This window comes from Prunus dulcis, chromosome 8 (assembly GCF_902201215.1).
Source record: "Prunus dulcis chromosome 8, ALMONDv2, whole genome shotgun sequence".
Taxonomy (NCBI): Eukaryota; Viridiplantae; Streptophyta; class Magnoliopsida; order Rosales; family Rosaceae; genus Prunus; species Prunus dulcis.
The window spans coordinates 15,645,095-15,660,863 of NC_047657.1; the positions used below are offsets into that span (position 1 = coordinate 15,645,095).

General features: G+C 40.0%; 4 protein-coding genes across 4 annotated transcripts; 1 reads left to right on the forward strand and 3 right to left on the reverse strand.

The window, feature by feature from the left end:
• Nucleotides 1-912: 912 nt before the first annotated feature.
• On the reverse strand, nt 913-6,494 carry LOC117637244. The gene is made up of 9 exons (XM_034372084.1): nt 5,941-6,494; nt 5,283-5,328; nt 5,115-5,196; nt 4,973-5,018; nt 4,788-4,886; nt 3,332-3,400; nt 2,906-3,251; nt 2,611-2,765; nt 913-2,312 (listed from the first exon to the last, which is right to left on the reverse strand). Exons 1-9 carry the CDS (start codon nt 6,415-6,417, stop codon nt 1,305-1,307), a joined length of 2,328 nt encoding a protein of 775 aa, XP_034227975.1. The 5' UTR covers nt 6,418-6,494; the 3' UTR covers nt 913-1,304.
• Nucleotides 6,495-7,551: 1,057 nt separating this feature from the next.
• LOC117637246 (transport and Golgi organization protein 2 homolog) lies at nt 7,552-10,281 on the forward strand. Its single transcript, XM_034372087.1, has 5 exons — nt 7,552-7,932; nt 8,150-8,333; nt 9,039-9,245; nt 9,465-9,662; nt 9,745-10,281. The coding sequence occupies exons 1-5, from the start codon at nt 7,850-7,852 to the stop codon at nt 9,892-9,894; spliced, it is 822 nt and encodes a 273-aa protein (XP_034227978.1). The 5' UTR covers nt 7,552-7,849; the 3' UTR covers nt 9,895-10,281.
• Nucleotides 10,282-10,311: 30 nt separating this feature from the next.
• On the reverse strand, nt 10,312-10,933 carry LOC117637247 (metallothionein-like protein 4B). The gene is made up of 2 exons (XM_034372088.1): nt 10,761-10,933; nt 10,312-10,681 (listed from the first exon to the last, which is right to left on the reverse strand). The coding sequence occupies exons 1-2, from the start codon at nt 10,850-10,852 to the stop codon at nt 10,507-10,509; spliced, it is 267 nt and encodes an 88-aa protein (XP_034227979.1). The 5' UTR covers nt 10,853-10,933; the 3' UTR covers nt 10,312-10,506.
• A 3,225-nt stretch (nt 10,934-14,158) lies between these two features.
• On the reverse strand, nt 14,159-15,728 carry LOC117638873 (protein EXORDIUM-like 5). The gene has a single exon (XM_034374028.1). The coding sequence runs from the start codon at nt 15,503-15,505 to the stop codon at nt 14,453-14,455; it is 1,053 nt and encodes a 350-aa protein (XP_034229919.1). The 5' UTR covers nt 15,506-15,728; the 3' UTR covers nt 14,159-14,452.
• Nucleotides 15,729-15,769: the final 41 nt, after the last annotated feature.

Genomic DNA, 15,769 nt, shown 5'->3' on the forward strand with positions numbered 1-15,769 from the left:
TCACTGGAGAGCAGAAAACTTTTCCAAAATGCAATTTGGGTCAATGCGACTGACCATGGAGCGTTTGACTGATCTCCTGTTGTTAGCCTTTGAACTTAACAACTTTCTTTCCTTCAAAGAGCCCAATTATCCAGCTCTCGAACTTGAGACACTAGAACGAACCAAACTTACCAAATTTTGGGTCCAATTTTTTTCATTCTTAACCTGTCATTAAAATGTAAAACCTTGTCTTCATTTGTTGTTTGTTTGTTGGTATCTAGGAAGGAACCCACATGATCCAAGGTGACAGCTTGTCATAGATTAGCAATTTCTGATTTAAGAAAGAAAAGAAGAATAAAGTCGTATTTTGCATCATGCTTTTGTTGACCAAGTCTCTCACGAGAGCCACAATTCGCATGATGGTTCATCGTCCCCGGGCCCTCGTCATGGATCATGATAAAAAAGTCAAATCTGTGATAGACTTTCAGTAACAAGACAATTGGTACGACCCAAAGAAAATAGACGGTTCTAGGAAAAGAGAAGGTAAAAATGTTCAGTGTTTGGCGTGTTTGAATATAACCATGAATCCGTACACGTGCCCTAGTATAAAAGAGGATAAAAACTCAAAACATCTTAGGTTCGAAATTGCATGAACAAACAACATTCGGATTTAGAGTTACACTAGCAACAGTAGCTTACGTGGGTGTTGATTGTAAAACCTACTTACATCAAATGTTTACAATCACACACGGCCAAAAGAAAAAACATTAGTTTCACAGCTTGATGCGCCAAGAAGTCCCCTGCATCCAAACACATTTAAACTTTTCCAAAATGAAGAAGTATCATATGAGATAATAGTGATCATATTACAAGTTGCAAGCAAAACCATTCAAGTGACTCATAATTTCACCATATAAAGCTATGAACACATTATTGGATCTCAAGCAAACTTTATTTCTTTAGACTAACAAAGATTTCAAATGTTACATTACATTACATCATCGGCAAGCAGAGATACACTCCTCGGACTAAACAAGGATTCTAAATGTAAAATAGCTATCGTACATCATCAGGAACGCATCTAAGCTAAATCATGGTTTCAATCGATACAAATGAAACCTTTCTTTTACTTGTGGACCTAAGAATTAGGATACATTAATCTGTACATGAACAAACCTACTCCTTTACAGTACTGTTAGGCGAGGCTTCGCTCCGCATTAAAGAGAGACCTATCATCTCATCACTAGGAGGAAGTGAATCACCCACATTCTATGGTTAACTTAATCAAAGGAGAATGGAAAATAGGGGGGAAAAATCAATTATTCTCAGAGCTGCAATGCTAAATCTGGCTGCGCTGAATCAGTCCGGCTAGAACTAGGAGAACCCGGGGACTGAAATCTGACGTTCAGATCTGGTGGAACTGAATCGGGTTTTTGTTGTGGTGACAATCCTGAATCGGGTTTCTGCTGTTGTGACAAGCCTAGCAAAGACGGCCGGGGAGGAATCCCCAATGTCCGGGCTGCCAGTGCCTCTTTCACAGAATTTGGATATGAACCGGAAGAGTTTATCGTACCCGAATTTTCAGAAAACTTTGTTTCTTCTGAATTTAAGCTGGTTGACGCTGATGGTTGGATGAAGCCACTATTAGTCCTAGAGACTGTATCAAGCATTTGAGATGACTGGAAGTTAAAACCACCAGGCCTGGCCAATCCAACTAGCTTTCCCATCTGAGCAGGAAGGTTCAATCCATATGTTCCATTAAATCCATTGATCCCGGGTTGGATTACAGAATTTTGATGAATCTGAAATGGAGGTCTTGGCCTAATTACACCAAGATTGCTGCTCATATTAAACCCAGTACGAGAGTTAGATCCTTCAACAGTTTCTGCTTTTCCAGTGAGGGGTTCAGGAGATTTATTAGCGGCTACATGGGGTGATGAGGTAGCAGCAGCCAGAGAAGGAGGCCTGCTTATATGGCCTTCCAGCGCTGAAGGAACAGAAGGCACACGCTTTTCTGATGAGTTATGTCCTGAAGGCTTGTCTGATGATTTATCTCCGTTAGGCTCAACAGAGCAAGATGTTGCAGCAGAAGATGAATTTGCACGGATGGGAATGAGCTCTGATGAATATGGCTGCCCTAGTGAGGCTGAGTCCAATAGCAGTGGCCTATGTGGCACAACATCATTTTCTCCAACCCACCCAGGGCCAAACTTAACACCAGGGGGCAAAGACCTTTCAATCTTCTTTGCAGCAATGTTCCAAGCAACAGGTCCAATATTTGCAGCAAATCGGGTCAGGCTCCTTGCATAACCATAGTCTGAGTGAAGCCCTACCTGATTCACATAAAAGACAGAGTCAACAGACCACACAAAGTCCGCAAAAGGTAGCACATATGAAATTGTCCACGAAAAGGCAGGAAGCAGGAAACTTTTGATTAATACAATAGGAAAGGAGGAAAAAAATTGTGAAACCATCCCAATGAAAATCTCTCACAGTGCCCCCTAAATATATCTAGGTATTCATACTAAGGTATCCTCCACCACTAATGTTCATGGTCCTTACGCAAAGTTGTGACCAATTTCAGACATATAAATACAAAATTAGAGAATTGAACAACAGTTGTATACGTACAGCCATTAGCTGTTTCCTTTCTCTATCAAATGTAGTCAACACTGATGACTCTCGTCCACCAGCTGAAGGGTGAGATTGATTATATGTATTGCGCCTGTTCTCATCAAAAACAAATTGTTTTCTCCCAAGCTTCGAATTACCCCGCAACATGGAACCTGAGATAATTTTTTTCGGAAAAAGAGAACAGAACAGAACAGAAGACAGATTTAAATAAATAATCAAAGATCCATCAAGCCTGTTAAATGGATATATGTAGCAACAACATAATTGATAAACACAAAAAAGTAACTCAAACCTGTGAAGTCATCATTCCTCTCAAATTTGTTATCAGCTAACCAACTAGTATAAACATCATTATTTCGTGAACCATGGAATCGCCCAGATGAATCTGCTAAACCAGACTTGTCCGAAAAATGAGGTCCTTTTCTCAGATCATAATTCGCATTTTCTGCCCCAGTAGCAAGAGTGGCATCTGAGAACTCTGAACCAGCACGCTCCAAGGAAGGCCTGCCCAGTGGTTTTTTCAAATTTTTGGTCGGTGGTCTACCTCTTCTTACAACCTTGGGTCCTGGCTCATTATCATCACTATCTTGTCTCAAATTATCAAAATTCTTTTTTGCTAGCTCATGTATGGAGCGCGCCTGGAAAGAAGCCATCAAAGTTTAGAAAACACACAGATAGCCTCAAATGAGGTAAGAATAAGAGCTGGATCTAACTGTACCTGCCGAAAATATATGGTATCTGGAGCATTGTACTGCATTGCATTGGAGCAGATTAAGAAGATATCACTCTGCAAAATCATAAATCAAATTTTAATTCTGATGAACCAAAGTTCTTGCAATATTACAGAGGATCACTCCTTCACCAATGGCCTAATGCAATTCTATGGCTAATTTTTCAACAGTTAAAAACAAAATTACCCAATTCTCCAATGGCCTAATCCAAGTTCTATGCCTATTTTTCAACAGTAGAAAAAATCTGTAATGTAGTACTCTATTAAAAAATATATTTTAGAATAAAACATATGTATCAGTGAATTCTTGGAACGTATAACGTTTAATCAAGTAGATTGCATAACATCGATACATGGTTAAATTTTTATTGCTTAAACAAAAGAAGGAGTGAATTATATGCGGCCTATAACTGCAAAAGCAACATGGCGGTCGCCCAACTTTCAGGGTGGAAACATCTGCTAACCTCCTCCCTGAGCATCCTCCACAATACATCATCCATATCACGCATTAAGAACAATATCTGTTTCTGACAAATGCATCAGAATATTTGATCTTTTTGCTTCACGGGAGGCGATCACAATTACATTGTATCACTAAATTGCAGTGTTTAATCTTCTTTACATAACACTATGCATTCTGCTAAAAACAGCAAGTACGCGTTCTCAAGAACATCGCAACCAAAGAATTTAAATTGAAGGTAGTCCATTAAGTAGGCAAGCAAAGGCGCTTAAGAGTTGTGGAAACAACAAATATTTTCCTTCATGCGACATTCTCTATTATGTCACTGAATGAAGACACTGAACCATATAGAAAAAGATACGTTGGTAGCCATGGAAATCACTCTAGGTGACATTACTCTTATTAGGTACAACCATGTTAACAAGCCGAGAGTGAGCCACCCAAGTATATTTCACACTTCTGAACAGAATCTTCATTAACTCTCTCCCAAGTGAACTAAATTCTAGAACTGGACAGGAAAAGAAAAACACTAAATTCTAGAAGTTAATGCTCCCATTGAGCACTAAAAATAGAAAGTACTTTATATTAACCTATTTGTGAACATTAAGACGAAATACCTACTCTACTAATTATGTAACTTGCCAGAAAAATCAAATGACCAATGAAAAGTTAATAAGACTACAGCTTAAGTGTTTAACATTTAACTAACAACTCATCAAAAGACCTCAATTTTAGCAATACAAAATGCTTATAGCAGTGTATTCAGAGAAGATTATTATGTGGATTCCTACTTACCACACCTTTTTAACAGTATTACACCAAATCTCTCATAATCAACCCACTGAACCAGCATGGCGAAAACACATCAAACACTGGTACAGGATAAGACCAAAAGCTGACTAGGGGATATAGATCATTCCACTATTATGAACAAAACAGTGATGCAAGGAGGATTTAAAGAAGATGAAATCAGTGTAAACTGACCTCAAACCGTTCCAAGCTAGTATACACTCCACTAGTAAGTTTCTTCTTCACCGTCCCAAAATCCATAGGATGCTCTATTACTTCATGGTAGTCCGGAAGCTGCACAGCAGAGGAAAAGTTCACTATAAAAAGGGAATATTGACAACAGTCGTGGATGTTAATGCGTCGCCATTATATAAACTAACCTCTTTGGGGTCCACTGGTTCAGAAAACACACCGTACGTGTCCTTCCTGAAATAATTAAAAAAAACAAATATCATCAAACGGGAAACTTAAAGGCCAGAGCAAAGTAAGCAAAACACAAATTCAGAAACACAAAAAACACACTTTTGAAGCCTGTCGAGAACGAACAGCAACAGCTTTTTATCAGGTAAAGGCGTGGAGGGTTCAGAATCCAACGCTGTCCCTCCTGCACATGATTGCAAACTCATTGATGTCAAAAAAATAGCTTCCAAATGCAAATCCAAATGAAAATTCTTTCCATTATGAGCAAACCTTGGAGGGCGCTTGAAGGGTTTGTAGCTGAAATTGTCTTCTCACCCTGCAAAAGTGAATTAAATTTAGTAACCCAAAAACAGCACGGGAGCAGATGTACCAAATTTATTTCCATTGTGGGTGAGGAACCACTAGCAAAGTAGCTGTGAAAAGGCAAAGTAGCCAGGCATTCAAAGTGCCAAAAGGGGAAAATACAGTTACAAACTGTGAAATAATAAATTATAAAATTAAGAAAAGGACAAAGGACAAATTTAAACTTTTAGCAGATATGACAGTCAAATCATTATTAGGCTTAGTAAATAAAAGATGAATTTAAGCTAGAGCTTAAAAATCCAGAAAATAAACACCAACAATTATAATCAGTTGAAAAAAAATTCAAGAAATTTATGTAGTTCTGCAAAATTCAGGACCGGAGAGAATTCCTAAAGACGGACCAGGTCAACCCATTTGCTAAGATTCTAGAAAAACCCCAAAAAAAAGTTGTTCAAAGGTGCGAAATTCAAGGAATATTTGAATTTCCAAATATAATGTCAACGTATATTTTTCCAGACCCCCAGAAAATGACCCCAAAAAAAACAGGGATTTTTGGCGCTTCGAACCCGCGAAAATAAAAAACCCCAAACGAAAATCCGACCTTTTTAACCCAAAACTTCAATACCTTTTGAGGGTGAGCGAGCCCAGATCCATCGCCGATCGCATTGATTTTGCGCTTCTTATCGACCTCCGGCGCAGCGTTGTCGCCATCGGCGTTGGACTCGGAGCCGCCAGAGTTCAAAGACGCGGAATTGGCCGACGATTTCTGATTAGGAGGCAATTTGAGGACGAGCTTGAGCTTTTTCTCGCGGCGCTTCCCGGCCAAAACGTCGTCGTCCTCATCTTCGCCGTCGTCCTCGTCCTCGTTATCGTCGGGGTTAGGGTTGCGGCGGGTGGATCGACGAACCGGAGCCTTGGCGGAGTCGGCAGGGGCAGTCTTGTAATTAGGGTTGGAATGAGGGGCAGAGTTGTTTTTGCGCTTCTGCTGCTGTTGTTGATGTTGCTGCAGCTGCTGCTCTTGTTCTCTGAGAGTCCGTTTTTGAAGATCTAAAAGAGAGGGCCGTCCTTTCTTCTTCTTCTTCCTCTCCACTACCTTACCCATTTTTGGTGCCCTCTCTCTCTCTCTCTCTCTCTACCCCCCTCTCTCTCTCTAGGGAGACAACAAACAGGGTGTTATTTTTTAAAAAAATTAAAAAAAATTAAAAATTAAATCCAGTTTTTAGTTTATTTGTAATTTTTTACTTTACTTATTTGTATTTGTATGTGCGCAATGACTTTTGGGAGGGAGGGGCATGCGAGTCACGTGATTCTCACACGGCTTTCGCGTGGCGAGTCGACACGTGTACCGGGGGACGCCAAACTACTCAAGTCGTGTCGGAACGAACCGGGTTCCGGCAACTGACTCGGGTTTTGTCTTTTATCTTCGACTGTCTACCAGGTTTTCTTCTTTTCTGTTTTTTTTGGTCGACACTGAATATGAGGTTCACAGTGTGTTTTAATGTACTTGTTGCTGTTGGGTTATATAATAGAGACACAGTTGGGCGTGGAAAGATTAGAAATCATAGATTTGGTTTGGGTTAGATTTTGGGTAGAGAAAGTTGGCTTACTTTTGGTTAAGAATTATCCAAAAGGTTTGAGAGTGGACTATAGAACATAAATGAGGTGTTACAAGTACAAATTTGCTCTCATTACTTTGTGAAATTTATGAAGAACCATCTAAGTATGTACAAAGCAAATAAGGTAAGAATCCTAAAACAGTTGGATTTCACACAGTTTATTCATCAATTTTTTCTTTTCATCATCAAAATAGGGAATTCAGCAAACGTTGGTTAGGCCAGTTAGTCATGATAGTGAGCTCGCTTCCTTGCATCCAAGTTCTAGTCTTCTTCCTTGTATATTAAATTAATTTGTATTTTTTTTTTTTTTACTATCGATGTTTATTTGAAACCTTTTGCTATCTTTGTGATTGGTTTGTTAGTAAAGACTAAGCTCAAAAGATTGAGGATAGACTATGGAATGAGTAACAAACTACGAGGTTTCGAATAACAAAATGTATTTGCTTAGTGGTGTCAATTATGTAAATGGTAGTTCTTACATAGATGAATCGCTAAAATTAAGTCTCAAGATTTGCTTAGTTGTGAGTTCATGGCATGAAGGGCATCTAGTAAAAAGAAGCATTGGTGATTAAAACTACGTCGCATGTGATGATATGACACAAATCATTCGCAGGGGTTCAACTGGACCAAGTGATTGAAAGAAAGTTCCCTCTTTTAGACTCTCTGTTTCACGCACACCTATCACAAGTTCCCGTTTTGAGAATCAAAACAAAAGTTTCCACATCCCACGCAAATCCTTAAAGAAAAGTGTAAAGCTTGATAAAGAGGAAGTTATAATGGACACTTTCTTTCCGTGGGCCCAGCTCATGACGTGGTGAGAGGTCAGACCTGGACGGACCGACCTCGATGTAGCTTCGAGGAACCAAACCCTCTATTCTGCAACAAAGTGAAAAATTCTGAAAACCAAAAGAAGCCCAAATGTGTATAGCTGTGTTCGTATGGCAAAACCACCCGATTTACCCGCTCCTTCTGTTGTTCAACAGGGACGAGTTTAAAAGTAGGTGAGTCTGGCGCTTCTGGGTTGTTCTTAATTTTGTGTTTTTTGATTGATTTTGATTTGATTCTGTTGGGTGAATGAGCTAAAAGTACAAAATGGGTTTGTTTTGGTTGAGTCTAACGCTTCTGGGTTGTTCTTAATTTTATATTTTTTGATTTGATTTAATTTGGTGAATGAGCTAAAACTACGAAGTTGGTTTGTTTTGGTTTTGGGTTTTGGAGGCCAACAAAGCCTTTGGCATGGTGGGAAGGAGGGAAGATCTTAGGGGGAAGAGATGCGCTGGCAGGAGGGACATGGCTGGCTTGTACCAGAGATGGCAAGGTGGCTTTTATCACAAATGTTAGAGAAGTTGCGAAACTTGCTCAAGCTAAGAGCAGAGGGGACCTCCCAGTTCGGTTCTTGGAGGTGATTTTTGTGTTTAATTTCATATCTACTCTATCTCCCACTCTAGCTGTTTGTTTTTTGTTCTATATGAGCTGTTGTTAAGAAGTTTGCTTTGCATATTTTGATGGGAATTGGGAACCCATGAATTGAATTTCCTTGGGGACTTTGCCCGCTTTTATGTATTGGATTGCAGTCTGAAATTAATACTCACTCAAGTGAAAAAGATTCAAGATTTAAGGTGTAGGTGAAAAAATCATTGAAAATTAGAAATTGAGTAAGGGCTCGTTTGGATTGCAGTCTGAAATCATATGTGTAAGGAGATAATAGGTGGAACATAATATATGCATTATCTGTTTATGTGTTTGTGGAAATTAATACTTTAAGTGAAAAAGATTCAAGATTTAAGGTGAAGATGAAAACTGCACTGAAATGAGGAAGTGGGTAAGTAGTTGAAAGGTGGAAATGTACTATCATGTGATTCAATTGCTAACCAATTCTTCAGCTAATATCTAAAAGGAAATTTATTAATGTCCTGTTCTGCTTTCTTTGTCCCTTTTCTGATTCTCTCTGATGAATTCAACAACCATTGGACAATATGAGCTTGTTGCTATTTCTATTTCTTCTAAGCATGTTGATTTCCAGTCCAAATATTCAAATTAATTCTGTCGAACTGATCCCTTTTGTTAGAGACAAGATGAGAAATATGACAGATTTCTGTGATTGCAGGGCAAAAAGAGTGCCATGGAGTTTGCTGAGGAAGTTGCAGAGGAGGCAGGTCAGTACAATGGGTTTAATCTGATATTAGCTGATCTTTGTTCCAAGGGCATGGTTTATGTAACCAACAGACCAAAGGAGGACAAAAGTTTTGTCACCGAGGTCTCACCTGGGATTCATGTACTGTCAAATGCACAGCTAGATTCTCCTTGGCCTAAGGTACTAAGAAGGCATGTTGATTTGGCTGCATTGCTTTCAAATAGTAAAAATAGATACCTCAATGAAGTTGGAGAGCCTTCATTTTTTAGCACAGGACTAATCACATAATCAATGGCTTCATTGTTTGGTTGGTTTGGCATGTTTGCTTTAACATGGTTGCCATTTGTTCTGTTAGTTAAACCTCAAGCCTTCATTTTGAGTCAGCTGCTTCTTTTTCAGGTTCAACGACTAGGCGACAGTTTCAAAGAGCTATTACACGAACACGGCGGCGACAATGATCTTCCGATCAAAGAAATGGTTGAAAAACTGATGATGAACACGATTAAAGATGATGAAGAAAGCTTGCTGCCTCACGTTTATCCTCCAGAACTGGAATACCATTTGAGTTCCATATTTGTAGAAAAAGCCCCTCAGCTGGTAAATCTAGCTTCTCTCTCTTCCCTTCTAGTCTCTATCTCTGCTTTAACACAATTTCTCAAAGGCTTTCTGTTTTTCATAGGGACATTATGGCACCAGAAGCACATCAGCATTGTGTGTGAAGACAAGTGGGGAAGTTATCTACTATGAGAGATATCTGGAAAATGAACTGTGGAAAGAAGGGACAGTAACTTATCACATGGACATGGACAGAGGAGAAGAAGAAAAATAGTCAGTTTATGGTTCCTTTGCTAACCTTAAACCCCATCCCATCTGGGATTTTTCAGACAAAAGGCTTCATTATTGTGGCTAGTTCAGATTTTGCAGATTCTGTCTCTGCTTACATGTGGGTTTATGGTGCCTTAAACTTATCACTGAGATAAGTTCATCTGAAAGAGACTTGTAGCTCCGGTGATTAAGAGCATTTGCCCTGCATCTTAGGTTCGATTCCAGCTTTTCCATTATATCAAAAGAGCATTTGCCCTGCATCTTAGGTTCGATTCCAGCTTTTCCATTATATCAAAAGAAAGATATGTTCAAATGTGTAAACTATCTGTTTCATTATTAATCAATAACATAAGCATGAGGATCTCACAGCATGAATCCGCAAATTCTTGAAGCCCATCAAACTTTTAGAACCATATAGTTATAACTTGTAACACTGGAGTTTTATTGACTTACATATATATTTCTACAAGACAGAAGACAAACCATAGTCCTTACATAGAGCCAGCAAGTCTTAAACTGCTTTTGATTACATGATACCATAGCATCACGGTTGTGATGGAAACTTCAGCTGTGCAAGTTGTGCAAGTTAATTAAACTTTTTCCTAGTTCCCCTTAATTAAGCTGCGCATGACACGCATGCGCAACCCTCGCCGCACTTGCAGTAGGCCTTCCCGGTCTTGGTGCTGACGACGCTCTTAGCACAAGTGCACGGGTTGCAGCCACAGTGCTCTCCGCACGAGCACGTCATGTGATCCCCGCCCCCGCTCGTGGCCTCGGCGGTGTTGGTACACCTGGTAATACGTATAGAATCAATATAAAATTACGTCTCAAAATTCAATTTGGATTCGTATTCGAACATAGGTTACTTGCCTGCAATTGACCCCACCGGGACAGGGATTTGGGCAGCCGCAACTATCGTTGCAGCTAGCCTTGATACCGCCTGCTGTGGTTGTATCCGCCATTTTTGCTTCTTGGTTGGGATTACTGAGATGATAGTGAGTGAGTGTGTGTGAGAGAGAGAGAGAGAGAGTAGAGAGTGAGTGAGTGAGTGAGAGTGAGAGAGAGAGAGTAGCAGCTAGCCCTCCACTCCACTTGCTTAGCTGCTCCACTCCACTTGCTTCCTTTTATAGTGCCTCCAAGGGCCATGCACGAGTGCCATATGAGAGAGAGAGAGTAGCAGCTAGCCCTCCACTCCACTTGCTTAGCTGCTCCACTCCACTTGCTTCCTTTTATAGTGCCTCCAAGGGCCATGCACGAATGCCATATGGCACTAAGAAAGAGCAACAAGTGGAATATATCGTGGGTGATTCTAGGCGTGGTGGAGGTGGCAATACATTTTCATGCATTTCTTGTGGCTGCACCACGTAGACAATATATGCATCAATAACAATATTAACATTATTTTTTTATTGTTAAGTAAGACGACGAAAAATTATTGTTCTTGAAAACTCCAGGCTCCGTGGCTGATCTCATCCTCCTGACTTAAAAAGTCAAAATGCTATCTCCAACTTTGACTTTCTCTGGATCCTTCTTCGGTGCATTTTGGATTTTATATCTTGGAATATAATAAAAGAAGGGAAGCTCAATTTAATTTAAAATAGTTATCAAACGAACTCTAAATTTTTAAATTACTTATTTTTTTAAGGTTCGAAAGTTATTTTTATATGCAACTACGACCATTTTCAAGAGGTTCTGGTTTTTTTTTTTTTCCCTTCCTCTTTGCCATAAATTTCAGTAGGCTGAAACTTGAAACCAATTAAAATTATCATATGGAGAAGAAATAACGATTCGTTTCTTCTGTTTGTTTTCAGCAACCTAACCTAACATTGAGCTAGGAAACAAAGGAAGGGGACCCATGGAGGGCTGTTTAAGGATGTTTTCTTATGTGAATTCATTGATTATGGCAGCAGCGGGCAGCAAATTAATTAGATCCACTAACTTTTTATCTAGATTGAATAATTATCTCTGTACCATGACCTTTACTTTGGGGCATGCTGTGGGTCATACGAGTAATAATAAGTAGGGTATGGCTTAGATATTTCGATCATATCATTGACAAAATAGTAAGAAAATGTGAATGATTGTAAAAATCTATAATTGAGGTGCTTTGCTTTGTGTTTTCTTATCTTCATCATGATGCAAAACGAGAAAAAGCTACTTATATCGGGGATATTATTTTGTGATGTTATTCCGAACTAATTATTTATTATCATGTATTTTAACTTTTTTACACGACTATATAATTTTTTGACACGATAATACATGTTTTATTAAATGGGGCTCTCAAAGAATTTTTAATTTACTTTGGGTTGTAAACATGAACACTTTTTAGATTGAAAAAGAAAAAGACTAAAAAGCTCTCAAATTTCCTATTTGAAAACGTGATAAATTATTGATTTGATGGATGAGCCAAGTGGGCAAAAGCTTTTGTGCTTGACAGGGAGTGTAATAATACAAGCTTAAAACCATGTCAATTGTGCCAGCAAATACCAGCAATTTTAGGTACAGTTAAGTTATGCAGTTGAAAAAACATCGAATCTTTTCTCGATTATCTTTGGAAATTGTTATTGACCCTTTGAAAAAGTCGATTTTTGCATTTCTTCCGTGTATAAAAGTAAGAGTAAGTAGCTCTTAAAAGAATATACGAGAGCTATTTTAAAGTGCCAATAACAATAGTTGTATCTTATAGACATCTTTGACAGTCAAATTAGTGGTAATTCTTTTAACTTTTCACCCTTCGAGATCTAAATACACTCAACCCTAATTATCATCTTAATTTCCCACTAATGACAAACATTTCTAGGATTCAGAATTTCGAAATGAATTCAGAAGAACAATTTGCCATGTCATCAATGGAGAAAAACAAAGTAGTACTTCCGACACAAGTCTATTAAGGGAAAAAAAAAAAAAAAAGCTTCACTTATTCACATTACCATTTGTTCAACTTCCATTTTGCATCTCTAGAAAAAACAAAATGTTTTTTTTTATATAATTTTTTTTGGTCAATGGGAAAGAGAAAAGGGACATTTGTTTATCACCACCGGCATCTGCAGAGAGTTTGGTATTGGTACCTTTTGGACCGACCCCATACATTATTTTTTGTAACGAACCTCTTGTTTAGCCACTCCAAAGACTTTGCGAAAAATTGCAAGCCCCGAGGCCTCTTCTTTCACCTTATAATAAATAATAATATTATTAGGTCTACTTTTGTGGTCCCCAATATTAGCTGTAGTTCACAAATGCGCCATTAAAGTTGGGTCATGAGGAGTATGGCCTCTTGTTCAAGTCTCTCTCTCTCTCTCTACCAAAACATCACTCATTTGACTAGAAAAAGACTCAAATTTGCCACTCCTTCAACATCTTTAAATTAAGATGATTTTTTGGCACATAATTATGTACATCTGTGTGTTTAGTTTTCAATTTTTTATTTTTTATAAAAAAATTGGGATTTTTCGAGAATCTTCGTTGTGATTTTCTTTGCTTCATTAAAAGAGAAAAAGAAAGTTATGTCAAACTAGATATTATATAAAAAAGGCGAAAATCATAACTTTAAAACAATTAAAACTATATGGATGAAAGTGAAATTTCGGAAAATGATATTTTAGCCTAAAGAATAAAAGCTGAGGAGCAGGAAGAACCCACATGACCATTATGCTTGTAATTAGGTGGTGGTGGTGATACTGTTTGAAGCTATCTTTTTGCGTTATTTTTTTAACTTGCATAATATAAGATTACGTCCCCCAAATGACAAACAAGAATATCTAATCACAGTTTTGGACTTATGTTCAACAAATACTTTATTAATTAATTTAACATGGGTTTCTTTGTCTTGGTGTCAAGACATGCTAACCCCACTTGAAATTGTGACTTCAACTTTCTGTATCACTGTCTTCGACAGCATGATCATGACGACGACTGTGAGATATGACATTTTTGGTTGTGCTAAGCATTCCCTCTGCTGTGCCCTTCGAGAAGAAGTTGGATACAACGGGATGCTATTTTGACAGTATTTTGAATCAATCACGCATTATTATACAATCACGCATTATTAAATAACAATGCATAAATAATTTGAAGATGTTATTTTGACCGTGTTTCAAATCAGTCACGTATTATCGCCGAACAGTGCGCTAATTAACTTGAGATATTATAAGTGTCATTTGTACAAGAGCAAATTGGCCAATCCAAACTGTAAAAGGGCTCACAGTACTTGATTAAGCTCAGCTTTTCACTTAAACTTGTGCTATGAATTTCTTACCAACTTATGATTCAACAAAATTGCAAATGCAAATTTCCTTCGAACGGGGAAGAAAAAAGAAATGGCCGGAAAACCATATGAACATATAAACATACACTATAAAATTTGATATCTAAATATCCTAACTATAAAAAAATAATATTAAAAAACTTACAATAAGCTCAAGCAAAGCTTAATTTATCCTGCTCCTCCACCCCCATCACCGCCACCCCAAACCCAGATTCCCTCCGCCTCCTATCCCTCCTATAAATTAAGAAAAATCAAAATAATACAATTTTCTATTTTTTTTTTGTCAAAATTCAATTTAGTCTAAAGCGTTAGGCCCAGCGCAGGCCTTGAGAACAGGGCTCCAAATCCACTGCAACAAAAACTTCCTCCCTTTGCTTCCATTCACATTGAATGTCCTGCCTTCCCTGTCCCGCATCACCTGCCCAATGTACCCGCCACCGCCGCCAGTACCGTACAATCCTTCGCACAAGTCTCCGATCTCCGTCGGCGCCGTTGGGTCTTCGCCGGCGTACCAGGCGTTGATCAGCGGGTTCGACGCCAGCTCGGCGAGCTCGTGCCCGATCACGCTGATCATCCCGTCCACACCCACGTCCCTGTTCGGCGGCGAGAGAGATCCGGGCCCACCTCCGCCCATGTACCCGGGGAGGGCAAACGGGTAGGCGCAGACCTCCGGGCACTGCTTGCCGGAGTTTCCAATCCAGGCGTAGGGGAGAGTGTAGCCCACCATGGAGGGGAAGGTGAAGTAGTGGAACCCACAAACTGCTCGACAAAAGTCCTGAACGGTAACGTCCTCGGAGGTGAGAATGAGGTAGACGCCGTGTTTGTGGTCGACCGGGAAGGGGGCGGATCTGACGGCGGTGGCGATGACCTGCTGGACGGAGAGGCGGGTGAGGTGGGTTCCGTGGGAGTAGCGGAGGTCGGAGTACTGGCCGGCGATGACGACGTTTCGGGAGACGTTGGCGCCGGTCTGATCGGTGTAGAGGGAGACGGTACGCCACCACTCGGCGACGGAGGGGGCGGGGGCGGAGTGCGCGTCGGCGGAGATGGAGTGGATGAAGTCGGTGATGAGGAGCTTCTGGGATGGGGCCCACTTGCCGTACCAGATGAGGTAGATGTTGATGGGGGAGGAGGAGAGGACGGGACCCATGTGGTAGCGGAGGTGGACGAGGTCGGAGGAGCCCTCGAACTTCTTGGAGGAGGAGATGGCGCGAGGCGGCAGCTTCGGGTTGACGAGCTCGTGAGTGTTCAGGGACTGAACTGAAGGACTGGCATTGGCACGTGCGAATCCGCTGTCACGTGTGAGGACGAGGAGGAGGAAGAGGGAGATGATATTTTTGGTGAGTGTCATTTTGTTGGTGTGGGGAAGAATGGAGAGAGCAGGAGGGAGGAGAAGGGATTATATAATGGTGGGGGAATGGGGGAATCGGGGAATCGGGAGGGAAATGGGCTGGAGACAGCTGCAAGGTGGGCACAGAAGAGAGAGATAGAGGGTGATTTGTAGTCTTTTGCTTTGAGTGTCACTGTCTCTCTCTCTCTCTCCTCTCTCCTCTCTCTATCCTCTGTTTGTTCTGGAAAACCGGGAATCGGCTTTTTTGAGAGGTGCTTCTGTTTT

Coding starts and splice junctions, on each gene's coding strand:
- LOC117637244 (XM_034372084.1), bottom strand. CDS start 6,417: ATGGGTAAGGTAGTGGAGAGGAAGAAGAAGAAGAAAGGACGGCCCTCT. Junction 5,019..5,114: donor GTTCTCGACAGGCTTCAAAA/GTGTGTTTTTTG, acceptor TAATTATTTCAG/GAAGGACACGTACGGTGTGT. Junction 4,887..4,972: donor AACCAGTGGACCCCAAAGAG/GTTAGTTTATAT, acceptor TCTGCTGTGCAG/CTTCCGGACTACCATGAAGT.
- LOC117637246 (XM_034372087.1), top strand. CDS start 7,850: ATGTGTATAGCTGTGTTCGTATGGCAAAACCACCCGATTTACCCGCTC. Junction 9,246..9,464: donor TAGATTCTCCTTGGCCTAAG/GTACTAAGAAGG, acceptor CTTCTTTTTCAG/GTTCAACGACTAGGCGACAG. Junction 9,663..9,744: donor TAGAAAAAGCCCCTCAGCTG/GTAAATCTAGCT, acceptor TGTTTTTCATAG/GGACATTATGGCACCAGAAG.
- LOC117637247 (XM_034372088.1), bottom strand. CDS start 10,852: ATGGCGGATACAACCACAGCAGGCGGTATCAAGGCTAGCTGCAACGAT. Junction 10,682..10,760: donor CCCGGTGGGGTCAATTGCAG/GCAAGTAACCTA, acceptor ACGTATTACCAG/GTGTACCAACACCGCCGAGG.
- LOC117638873 (XM_034374028.1), bottom strand. CDS start 15,505: ATGACACTCACCAAAAATATCATCTCCCTCTTCCTCCTCCTCGTCCTC.